This window comes from Propithecus coquereli, unplaced genomic scaffold (assembly GCF_000956105.1).
Source record: "Propithecus coquereli isolate 6110/MARCELLA unplaced genomic scaffold, Pcoq_1.0 Scaffold425, whole genome shotgun sequence".
In the NCBI taxonomy this organism is placed as follows: domain Eukaryota; kingdom Metazoa; phylum Chordata; class Mammalia; order Primates; family Indriidae; genus Propithecus; species Propithecus coquereli.
The window spans coordinates 195,004-207,867 of record NW_012150008.1 but is presented as its reverse complement, the minus strand read 5'-3'; the positions used below and the strand labels follow the sequence as shown (position 1 = coordinate 207,867).

Here is a 12,864-nt window from a genome sequence, read left to right as displayed (position 1 = left end):
TTTTTTTTTTTTTTTTTTTTGCCCAGGGTTTTCCTGAAACGTAAGTCCAAAGTGATCCTTCTCCAAGAGATTGAGGTGTTCACACACTGTGTCAAATAACACTTGTCCCTTATCAGCTGTATGTAGTAGTCACAGCTATATCTGGTACTATCTAAGAGGATTGCTTTTACACTGGACAGTTTTGGTCTTCTTGGTGGCTTTTTGAGAGGCCTTCTCTGCTTTTAGCTCATTGGTTTGCACTTTCTTGGTCTCTCATTTTGCTGCTGCTCCTTCTGATTTGTCTTTCTGTATTTCCTTTACCTTCTCCTCTTCTCTCTCCTTACTTACTAATTCAGCAGTTTGTCTCTCAGCTCTGCTTATGGAAGATTTTCCTTCCTTGACGTCAACCTTAATCTCCAGTTGGCTTCCTCTGAGCTACTTCTTCAGCATCACCCTTGGCCTGTCTCTTTTCTTCTGGAAGGGGTTCCTCTTTATCTAAGACCTGTTCTTCCGTAGCTGCATGGGTAGGTTCTTTTTTATCTCCTCCATTTTTGGCCACTAATAAGTGACTTTTGTTTCTTTAGCCAAGGGTGTATGAACTGAGAAATACCCCTTCTCTTAGATGACTCCTTCTGTGTCTTCTGGCAGTGTATACTACTTTGGCTTTAAGCTGCAGAAGATGGCTGGGAACCTTGCTCCTCAGGATCAGATGGCTGATTCTGTTGGTTTGCTGCTACTTTGGGTTGCTCCTTGGTTACATCTGCTAACTGGTCAGAGTCCTTCTTCACTTAAGATGCAGAGCCTTCTTTAGTAGTTATGTTTATAGCTTATGCAGGCCCAAGATGTCATTGGAAGATGGAGAAGCACGAGGACCCCAGAAAGTTGTCCGCTGGAAGACAAACCTCCAAAGCAGCCCTTCCTGTGAAGTCACTCTCTGCAGCTTACCTCCTTGTTCTGGAATTGCAGGGAGTCTCTTTAGTTGTTCTCTGGGTAATGGCAGAACCCAGCATGGAGAGAAGGCAAGCTGGCCTCAATGCCCTGACGCAATGCTCCTGATGCTCTCCATGGAACTCCTTGCAGTTCTTCTGCCAAGAGGTGGAGAGAGTGGGGTTGCAGAAGCAAATGGTGTGGGTGGCTGGCATGACCAGCAGTTTCTTGTCCATCCACTGGGCCCAAGTCAGTAAGGGGCTTCTCCTTGCCTGCCCCACCCCAGGTGGCCCAGGGGCTCAGCCCACACAACCTGACAATGGGCATCTATAGAAAACCTGCGATGCATTGCATGCCGCTTGGCTGCAGTTCCCTCTTGTGCGCCTGCTGAGTCCTTCCTTGCCTTCTGCCATCATGCCCAGGACGTTCTGAGGTGGCGCAGGCCACAAGTGACCCTAGCTACCTCAAATGCAGCCACATAGATTTACAAGGCACAAAGTGAAGGCCATGCAGTCCAGGAGGTAGCAGAGACATGACATCATCAGATTGCGCTCCAGGCATGAAAAATTGAGACCTTTTTTTGACAGTTGCTATGGTTCAAGTACGTCCCCTCAAAAATTCAGGTGTTGAAACTTAATGGCCAACGTGACAGTATTAAGAGATGGGGCTTTTAAGAGGTGGTTTGGTGATGAGGGCTTCTCCCCTTGTGAATGGGAAAAGGCTTGATAGAGTTTGTCCCTTTCTGCCTTCCACCTTCCACCATGTGAGGCCACAGCATTCTCGTCTTCCAGAGGATGCGGTGTGTGAGGCACCATCTTGGAGGCAGAGACTGGACCCTCACCAGACAGTGAATCTGCCAGTGACTTGATCTTAGACGTCCCGGCCTACAGAACTGTGAGAAATAAATTTCCGTCCTTTGTAAATTCCCCAGTCTTAGGTATTCTGTTACAGCGACACAAAGTGGACTAAGACGAGAGTCCTCCATAGAAAAAGATCAAGAACTGCATCAGTAGTGAAGAGGCCATTTTTTTTCTTCCCATAACTTTCTCTTACTAGAAAGGGGCCAAATCCTGAGAAGGTAAGAGTGGGGAAAGAGAGAGAATCACCAGAGAGTTGTCTGGTTTGTAGCTCCCAGTGTCACTATATTGATTTGAAACCTCTTCCTTTCCTCACACACACACTGTAACAAAGGAATGTCCAAGGGAACCAGAAGCTGTCCACCGAGCCCGCCTTTGTTCCTGAGCTCCCGACAGGCATGAGGAAGTGGAGGGCAACACTGAACCAGGAGTTAGACCAGGTAGGATGAATTTGTGATTCTGTCTACCTGAAATTGCAGGTTCTCAAGGTGTAAAATTCAATCTTTCTATGCTCACTCACTTCTTGGTTTAATACAGTAATCAGATCTTGTCTGTATTTAAAATGTTGATGTTTTCTTCCTCATGGATTTTTTGGTATTAATTTTGATTTTAAGAATTATTGCATTAAACTGTTATATGTTTTGATTACTGCTTCATTCTAGTGCCTCATCCTAGTCCTGGTGCTGGCTTAAGCAGGTTTGAATGAGGATGTAAGGAAGGAGGGAAGGAAGAGAGAACAAATGCCATGCTCTATCTAATTGAACTCTCAGGATTCTCTCCCTTTGGTTTAAAAAAAATTGTTTTCTTCTTTCCTCTTTAATTCTTCAGACTCCCTGGTCTTTGAAAAAGATGTCTGATTTCAACATTTCCAAATCAATCATATTAAAAGCTGTGCTTTGTTCTTCGCATCTGCTAAACCTATAAGATAGGTATTATATTCCTCATTTTGTATGTGAAGTAAACAGAGATGGAGAGAGCTTACATGACTTGCTAAGGACATACAGCTGGTGGAGTGGATGAATCGGTATTTCCGCCAAACCAGACCTCAGAACCTGTGGGGAAAATGCTACCTCTGCCTTCTGAGTGGTGGGCGAGCTACTGTGGTGGAACCTTGGAGAAACCATCGTTGGAGACAGAAGATATTTGCATCATGATGTCATAGAGGCCATGGAGCCCCTTGGAAACAGAACCAAACAAAGAGACTGGAGCCCTGCACTCTGGGCTGGGACCCAGGAAAGATAGAGTGCAAGGGTGCCCCAGAGGAGGAGGTCACTGGGCCATTCCAGTCTTGTGCCGGGGTGGACCTCTTCTGTCTGTGGAGGACATTTCCCAGAAAGGAACACAAAGGATGGAATTAACATCAGGGCTTTGGTCAGTCCTGTAGGATGAGTCGGCTGGGCCTCCTGTGACTTTGAGCATCCATCAGCTCAGTGACCTAGCTGCGAACAAGTTTGGACCAGACCACAAAGCCACAACAAGGCTGGAGATGAGGAACCCCAGGCCCCTGAGCAGGGACAGGTCATCTGTGGCTGGCCTGTGTGACCAGAGCAGAGTCAGAAACTAAGGTTTCAGGCAGGTGAACTAGGCTGCCTACTCTGCTTGTTCAGAGCTGCTGGGCTCTGGACCTCCTTTCCCAGAAGAGACAGCTGCTCTGGGCCAGTCATCTCCCCTCCACCGAATGCCTGCCTCAGGCCCGATCGAGGAACAGGACAGTACCAGAGGAGGAGGTGAGAAAGGGTTGTATTCTGTATATATTTTAAAGGTGGAGCTGGCAGGATTTGCTGACATCCTGGATGGGGTAGCAAGAAAAAGGAATCTAGGGTAACTCTAGGGTATTTGGGGCTGAATAACTGGAAGAGCAGGAACATTAACCAAGATAGGAAGGCCAAGAGAGGAGTACAGTCATGTGCTATATGATGATGTTTTAGTCAATGATGGACCACATATATGATAGTGGTCCCATAGGATTATAATGGGGCTGAAAAATCCCTATCCCCTTGTGATGTCATAGTCATCAAAAATAGTACCGCAGCACATTACTTTTTCTATGTTTAGATACGTCTAGATTCACAAATACTTACCATTGTGTCACTGTTGCATACAGTATTCAGGACAGTAACATACTGTACAGGTGTAGCCTAGGAGCAGTAGGCTGTACCATATAACCCAGATGTGCAATACGCTAGACCACCTATTATATGTTGGGTCAATTGGATCTATTTTTTATTTTTCAATGTAGTCTCCCATAATTTTAATTTCTTTTCTGTATTAGATACCTATTGTTGCATAACAATTACACCAAAACATAATGGCTTAAAACAACAACATTCATCATTTCTCACTGTGTCTGTGAGTTAAGAATTTTGGAGCAGCTTAGTTGGGTACAGTAAAGGTGTCAGGGCTTTAGTCAATTGAAGGTTGCACTGGGACCTGAGTATTTGCTTCCAGGTGTCTCAAGTTACAAGGCTGGCAAGTTGCTGGTGGCCTTGGGTAAGAGACCAAGTTCCACTCCATGTGGGCTTCTCTATAGGGCTAATTGTCTTTAGAACATGCTGGCTGGCTTCCCTGGAAGGAGTAATGCAAAGTAATCCAGAAGCTTGTCAATGGAAAAAAAAAAGCCAAACTCTGTAAAACAATTTTAAAGAGATTTACTCTGAGCCAAATTTGAGGACCATGACCCAGAGCCACGCCCAAGAAGCCTTGAGCAAGTGGACTCGGTGTGGTTGGGTTACAGTTTGGTTTTATACATTTCAGGGAGACAGGGGTGACAGGTAAAGTCATGAGTCAATACATGGGAGGCATACATTGGTTTGGCCTGAAAAGGTGGGCCATCTCGAAGTAGGGGCTTACAGGTTATGGGTGGGTTTGAAGATTCTTTGGCTTGTAATTGGTTAAAGACATGAAGCTTTGTCTCAAGGCTTGTAATGTTTCGACATAAGGAGCTGTTTATCAGAGATAAGTCATCGGACATAGATTTGTTGTGTAAATCGAAGACTTGCAGGTTTGTCTTGCATACCCTTAGGCCTGTTAACGGGTTACAAAGGATGTCTCCAAGAAGGGAGGGGGGCATGATGAGGCATGTCTGACCTCCCTCCTCCTAGCAGGCAATTTAGTTTAAGGATATTCCTTTGGCCACGAGGGGGTCCATTTAGTCAGCCGATGGGGGCGCGGGTGGGGGGCAGGGTGAGCCTTAACATTTTATTTTAGTTCACATTTACTGATGTTATATCTTACATAAAGTTTGTGAACTAAAAATAAAATCCTTAGCCTCCTGATGACTGAACAGACCCCTCTCTGCGAAGCAGATCCCAGAGAAACCTTAAAACTGAGTCCCAGTCATGAGGAGATGGGAGGTCAGACACATCATTTCACCCTCCCTCACTAATAGCCATCTGGCTTTATTTCCTAAGGGTGAGACCAGCATTCTTTCCTGATAAAAGACCACCAACCATGAAATAGTTTTAACACTACAGAACATGCACAGAGAGGATTTTTGTGTTTCACCTTTATTTTTGAGATAGGGTCTCACTCTGTTGCCCAGGCTGGAGTGCAGTGACCTCATCATAGCTCACTGCAGCCGCAAACTGCTAGATTCAAGCAATCCTCCCATCTCCGCCTCCCAAAATGCTGGGATCACAGGCATGCGCCACAACGCTGGGCTTACTTTTTTTTTTGCTTTTTTATTGTTCGTTTTTCTTTCCCATTTTTTCCCGGTTTTTTTTTTTTTTTCATTGAATTCCTCCCGCATTAGACTGTCAGCTCCGTGAGGATGGGGATTTTTGCTTGTTCACTGCCGTGTCCCCAGAGCCTACAACAGTGCCCAACACAGTAGGCACTCAATAAATGGCAAGAGAAAGACAGTTTAAGGCGGAGAAAGAAGAAACAGAAAGGAAGCCAGCTTTTAACCCCACACACCCCCGCTCCTGGGGGGCTCTGCCAGCTCGGTTTCCCCAGCTCTGCTCTTAAGAGCCCGAGCAGGGACCAGCCGCTGCGCGTGCGCACCTCAGCCCCGCCCGCCACGCGCGCCGGCATGGCGAGCTGAGCCTGCGCAGTCCGAGCCGGCTCTCCAAGGCCTCGGGCGGGACCGGTGGCTGGGCGGGTGGTGAAACAGACGGCCTCAGAGGGCTCAGCTGGTCCAGATTCTGGTTCCGAAGGCCCTCGGGGTGGAGGTGGAGCAGCAAAGACTCGCAACCGAGTGGCCTGTCCGACTGCCGGCCGGCGACCGGAGCGAGCAGTCCCAGGATCCTCTGCGCCACGCCGGCCCGGACTCCATTTCCCAGCGGCCCCTGCTGCCTGCACGAGCGCCGCGGCGCCTTTGTGAGCGCGGCCGGCGGCCAGAGACAGCCCGGCCCTGGCCAGGCCCGCCGACCGCGCCGAGGGGGTTGCCCGCCGACAGGGAGGCGGCGGTGAGGAGGGCAGTGGCGGGCGCGCCTGCCGGACAGAGCTGGCGCCGGGAGCGGCCGTGCCACCGCGTGTGAGAAAGTGTGTGAGGACGTGTGTCACAGTGAGAGCCCGTGCCTCCGAGTGTGAGGGAGCCTGTGACAGAGTGTGGCACCGTGCGAGACTGACCATTTGAAACCGTGTTTGAGAATGGGTGACAGTGTTAGACTGTAGCACTGTGTGGACCGTGGGAGACCGCGTGGGAACAGTATGACAGACTGTCATCGTGTGCATGACCCGTGTGGGGGACTGTTCGACAGTGTGTGAGAGTGTGTCACAGTGTGGGTGACTGTGTGAACGAAGTTCGGATCGTATGAGGCTGTGGGACAGGATGAGACCATGTCACGGTGTGTGATGGTGATTGTGTGTGAGCAGTGTGTGACTGTTGGGTGTGGGACCGTGTGACAGTGTGTGAGACCATGTCACTGTATGGGACTGTACGTGACTCTGTGTTGTGGGACCATGTGAGACCATTTGACAGTGTTTGAGGATGTGCTTGGTGGCGAGAGGGAGAGTGAGTGTGACTATGAAGCTGACAGTGTGTGTGATTGTGTGAGGTTGCGTAACTTAACACTATGTGTCATCCTGAACGTGACAGGGTCACCCAGAGTGGCCTTTTATGACCCCTCGTGAGTGGAGGGTGGGCTATAGTGTGGGACCATGTGCGCAGGCTGCCAGGGAGTGCCGGCATGGAGGCTCGCGTGGTTCGTCTGTCCGGTTTGTGTGGGGGGCGGGAGGCTGCGTTGGTGCCTGGGGAGGCCAGTGGCTCTGGGGTTTAGGAGACTGTTGTTGGGGAGAGACAGATTGAGCTGAAGAGGAAAAGACGGAGAGGGGGAGGGGAGAAGAAGAGGGGAAGAGAGCTGGAAAAAGAGCAGAGAGCTGGAGAGGGAGAAACTGAGAGGGAAGCCCTAGCCTTAGGCCTGGAAAGCAGACTGGGTTGCTGGTGTACAGGGAAGGTCTTTCCATTCCTCTCTTAGTCTCTCGGGCCTGTGAGGAATTGAAGAGGAAAAAGGAAAGGGAGACCCACTAGGTGTTCTTTCTGAAAATAAGTGACTGATGATTAAAATTTATTTAACACAAAGAATGTGCCAATCACTGTGCTAAATGCTTTATTTAGGTCATTTCAGGATTCTCCCAACATTTAATAGGGAATAGTTACCATTTCACTGGTAGGGAAACACATTTGGAGTGGTTACCTCACTTGCCAAAGGTTGCATAGGTAGTGAGTGGTGATGGATCAGGTGTTTGAGCTCAGGTGTTCTAATCCCCAACTAGTGGTTCTTACCACTAAGTTATGCTGCTGCTTAAGTAGTGGCTTTATTTTTCAAGGCATTGAAGTATAGTGGAAAAGAACTCGTGATTTAAAGGTTCTGATGACTGTTCATACATAGCTTGCCCTTCCTTCCCCTCCCCTTCCTCTCTCTTTCTCTCTGATGAAATCGCTAAGAAGAAAAGTCAAGAGATTGGTGTTCAGGTGGAGTTTGTCATAGCCAGGACCAGAAGCAGGTGTCTTGACTCTTTGGTCCAGTGTCCTCCAGACCACATGGCCCCTCTGATATCCACTCTGTGTAAAGATGCTTTCTCTGAGGCATTCAGTTTGTCGCTTTATGTCTCATCCTTGCAGAAATGGGAGGGTACATATTTCCTTTCAACATCATTATCTGCTGGAAAGACTAAAAAGTCAGACCTGGTTTCCATTTTGGCTCAATTACTTCTCACCTTGGATAATTTCACCAATGAACAGGCTTCATTTGTAAAAGAGGGAAGAATCCCTACTTGGTAATGTCATTCTGTAATTGTTGTTAATGTTTATAAATGAGAAATAATTTATGCACAGAAAATGTATATTATATTGTTAAGACCTAAAGCACATGGGGAAAAGAATTGTAAATTTAGATATGAATGACTTGTTCAGTGACTCTTCTAATCTGCTTATGTGGTACAGGGAGAAGGGGAAAGAAAAAGAAAGGAGGGTTTCTAGGCAGCTGATACTGGGAGCTGCAGGGCAGGCCTGGCATTTTATGGTTTTGTTTTTTTTTTTCTCTTCTCCAGCTTTACTTTCTCAGGATACTACTCTTAGAAAGGAACCTGAAGGAGGAGGACAGAAAAACTGTCATAAATTCTTAAAGTCTTAAAGCCATGTCCAAGGTAAGGAAGTGTTTCTTCTCTCTTCCTTGATACCCAACTGATATTTCAGGTTATGTGAACATTTTGCTGTTCTTCCAAATTCCCCAGCCTAACAAAGGTCCATTCATCCATTGATTTACTTGCTCCTCATGTCTTCCTTTTCAGTAAAAGAATGTCCCAGAAAGCCCCGCTATCTTCCTTTTTTTCCACAGGAAGCATTTTCATCTTCATTCAAGAAATAGTTCAGTACCTCCTATATGTTCAGTGTTAGGAGCTCTTGAGAGGCAAAAATACACTCTTTGGTGGGATATGCAAGCCTTCATTGTGGTAACTTGATTCATTGAGGTCAGGGTCTATGTTCGGATGTAAATGCTAGCATAGAGCTTTTCTACAGACCTGGGTTTGAAAGGAAGGCAAGACAGGTGGGTAGTCTTAATCATAGAATATGGCAAGGTCTTGCTCGACTCGAGGTGATTTTGAGGAATGGGATGTGTTGGGTCTTGTGTATTAAAGTGTGGATCAGCTATAGTAGGGATATTTCTAGGCATTCTGTGGGCTTTGAATAGTAGGATTCCATGGGAATAATGAGGTCCTATTTTAGGGACGGGTTGAGTTAGTAGCAAGCCATGGTTATGATATTCTAGGTCATCCAGTTAAGATTAGTGGAATTAATATGGAAGAATAGCGAAACACTTTCTGAAAAAAAAAGAGTAATGAGGAGCAGAATCTACATTTTTTAAAAAAGCTACATCAATCTTTAATAATGAAAGCAGTAAATGGTGTGGAATGGGAGCCAGAAGAAACATGAAAAGATCAGCATATAATGTTGAGAAACAAATGCAAGTATAAGAATTCCATAAGAATGGAAAATGTTTATTCATTCACTAAACACGAAGTTATTACAGACTGTGTATTAAGTGCTGTGGTAAATAACAATAGCCACTGTCTTTGTCTTCATAGAATTGAGTGTCTGCTAGTTTGCTTATTATGTGATAATATACTGATATTATTTTAAACAAGCTGGGAAGGAATAGATTATTCATTTAGAAAAAATAATTTTCCTCATACTCAGAAGAAAATACATAGAGGTTAAATCTATAGGTTATATATAAAAAATAAAACCACATAAACTGCTAAGTAAAAATACAGAGAATGGTTGTAAAGAGGAAGATGCAGGAGTCAACTAGTGTGGCGCTGTCCAATAGAACTTCCTGTGATGGCTGATGATAGAAATGTTCTATATCTGCACTGTCTAATGCAGTAGTCGCTAACCACCCGTGGCTGTCAAGACTTGTATGTGCTGGTGTGACTAAGGAACTGAATTGTTAATGTTGATTGATTTAAATGTAAATAGCCAGCTATTATATTGGACAGCACAGACCTAGACTTGTAAGATGTAAAGTGAGAATTAGCTGGGTTGTGGTGGCATGTGCCCATGGTCCCAGCTATTCAGGAGCCTGAGGCATAGGGATCATTGAGCCCAGGAGTTTGAGGTTACAGTGAGCTATGATGATGCCACTACACCCTAATCTGGGCAACAAAGCAAGACTCTGTTTCCAGAAAAAAAAAAAAAAAAGATAAAGCCAGGAAGAAAATTATGGATGATCTTGTCCAAATTACTCATTTTACAAATGAGGAAAAAGAGGCCAAGGGAGGAAAGTGACATATCCATGTCACTAGTCGGTGACTGAGTCAGATGTAAGAAGTTGTAATATACATTGAGGGCCAGTAACATAGATGTTGAGTGATGATTTGAAGAGCGTGGGAGAAAATGAAGGAGGATACTTTGAAGAGACTGTGATGGGGCCCATTCTTTCACTCCCCTGCCTAGAAATGTCACTGGTTTCTCATCTTACTTGGAATAAAATTCAGTGTCCTTACCACGGCCTATAAGGCCCTGTGTGCTCCAGTTCCTGACTACCCCAGACCTCATTTTCTACAGGTCTTTACCTTTCTCTTCTCCAGTTACACTGGTGAACTTGCTGTTCCTCAAACTAGCCAAGCTCCTTCCTGTCTCTGAACTTTTGCATTTGCTCCTCCCTTTTGTGAAATTCTCTTCCCCCTACATGTTGGTATGGCATGCGGACCCACTTCACTCAGATTATCGTTCAAACATTAGCCCTTCCTTAGGCTTACTTTGACCATCTTATCTACAATTAACACCCCTGTCACTTTCAGTCACCTTTTACCTTCTTTTATTTTCGTCACAGTATTTAACACTACCCGACATTGTATTACCTTATGTTTAATGTCTTTCTCCTCTGTTAGAATTTTAACTTCACAAGGGCAGGAACTTTGTTTTGTTCTTCTTTGTATTCCCGACACTTAGAATAGTGCCTGGTAGGTAGTAGACAGTTAGTCAACATTTGGCAGAGAAAAATATGAATGAATAAAGGAATGAATTCCTCATCTGTGAGTGAGATCAGGACAGCAGGAGCCAGCCACTTCTTCTTTTCTGCCCCTGCGTTGATAATGGAAGAAGGAAAAAATTGAGGGTATGATATATAAAATAGATAGAGCCCATGGGCTCAAGCTGTTCCTAGGACCCCACCCCAGAATTCCTGAATCACAGTCTCCGGTGGTGGGTCCCAGGAAAACATTTTTATTGAATTTCCCAGGATGGTTTTAGTGCTCATCTTTTGAGAACCTCTGCTTCTAAAGATTATATTTAAAGTATGCTTGTTGTAAACAGCATTTACTTCATTGTTTTTTAAAAATCTAGACTGATAATCTTGGTCTTTAAATTAGTTTTTAGTACATTTTCATTTAATATAATTATTTATAGATGTGGCTTAAACCTACTGTATTTCTATTTGTTTTCCATTTATTCTACCGGCTCTTTGTTCCTTTATTTCTCCTTTTTTGCCTTTGGTTAAATCAGGTATTTTCCTTTATTATGTTATTAATTATACATAATTTTTATTCTTTCAGTGGCTACTCTAAGATAACATGCATCAATTACTCATTATGTAATAATCTTTCTTGCTTCTGTAATCTTCCTCTGTATTAGTATTCTTACCACTTCCTGAACAGGATAAGACACATAGTGATTTAACTCCAAGATATTCTTACTATTATATTTAGTTTATAGTTAACTGTTTTGGGACTTTTAATTTCTTCCTGTGTTTCTATGCTTCCATTTTCCTTCCATTTTCTTTCAGTTTCCTTCTACCTGAAGAACTCCTATTAGGATTTTCTTCAGTGCAAGTCAATACTTTACTCCCACTCTAAATTATTTTTTCATGAGTTTCTGTTCTTGCTGGGTCAAAATACTGTAATTTAAAATTTTTTGTAAGGGTAAGTAAGTTTGGGAAATCCTGGTTTCATTGGAGAGAAGAACGTATAGAAATTTATTTTAAGAAAATAATTAGAGACCTTTGCAGAATCTTGAAAAATAAAGGTTCACCTAACTGAAAATAAGCATGGGGTTATTAAATAAGAGATGTCATATATATACCATGTAATTTTATCCAGCCAACAAAAGTGATGTCACAGATACACATAATCATAGACATATCTGTATAGGGAAACATTTGGACAAATATATACTAACTTAATTGTGATTGCTTCTAGGAGATAGGGTTACACAGGGGGTTAGGTGTGGAGGTAGAAGATTTCCAATTCTTTAACTTAAAAAGGAAAAAAGTCACTGAGGGTAGAAATACTGCTCATTATTTTCTAATTTTCTTTAATGATGACAATCGTATGTATATTTTTATCAAATCAAAATAAACATTAAAATATTCAAAAAGTATTCAGGTCTCATCGGCTGAGAGGAAAATGTCAGACATTCAAAACCTGGAATCCATTAGTTCATGTGTGCAGCTAAAAAATGTCTTTTAAGAACTTTACCTAGCAATTTGCTTCATTCCTGGGATCCTGGAGGCCACTGCTGAACTAGGCATTAACCTTCAGTTGCTGGATTGTGGGGAAATCTGGTGTAGTCACTAGCAGGACTCAGTGTAGTAGCTGTTTACCAACCAGTGTGGGGGTATTTCAATATTTAACAAATCAGTACAGCTGTTTAGGTGTATACCATTGAATGCTATCTCTGTGTCAGCCTAATGTAAGAGCAAGCCTTGCTCTGTGACATACCAAAGCTAAGGAGCACTTACCACACCACACAGCAAGCCCTGGTAAGTGTAGACCAGATTTATCTTGGTAGGAAGAACACCCATTTTGAATTTTTCGGGAGCAAATGAAGTCTTGTTCCGTGTTATCATAAAGGTCCTTAATTGGATATGCAGTAGTATTATTCAAGAGCTGTATTATAACATTTTAAAAACTCTCTTGCTCGTTAGACATGCACAATTGTGTATGTTCCTCTAGTGAGAGCTGTATTTTTTGATACATTTTATCATCAGACTTTGAAATGTTCACTAAATTAATAGTACTTAAAATTATTGTCTCTCAGGTAGCATAATAAGTTACCAACTATCTTTGAAACTTAGTGGGATTATGAAGAGCTGTTAGATAAACTTTTATTACCCCTTACACATTGAGTCTCAGGACAATTTTTATTTGCAAAGGAAAT

The 12,864-nt window shown here is 43.8% G+C and overlaps 1 protein-coding gene and 1 pseudogene across 1 annotated transcript in view; one reads left to right on the top strand and one right to left on the bottom strand.

Moving 5' to 3' along the window:
- The window catches only part of LOC105817795, a 2,202-nt pseudogene extending 883 nt beyond the window's left edge, over positions 1 to 1,319 (bottom strand).
- Positions 1,320 to 8,252: 6,933 nt separating this feature from the next.
- The window catches only part of ZNF583 (zinc finger protein 583), a 35,371-nt gene continuing 30,759 nt past the window's right edge, over positions 8,253 to 12,864 (top strand). Inside the window, exon 1 of the mRNA XM_012653620.1 lies at positions 8,253 to 8,351. Coding sequence (XP_012509074.1) covers positions 8,343 to 8,351 — 9 coding nt within the window. The 5' untranslated portion in view covers positions 8,253 to 8,342. The remainder of the gene's footprint in view (positions 8,352 to 12,864) is intronic.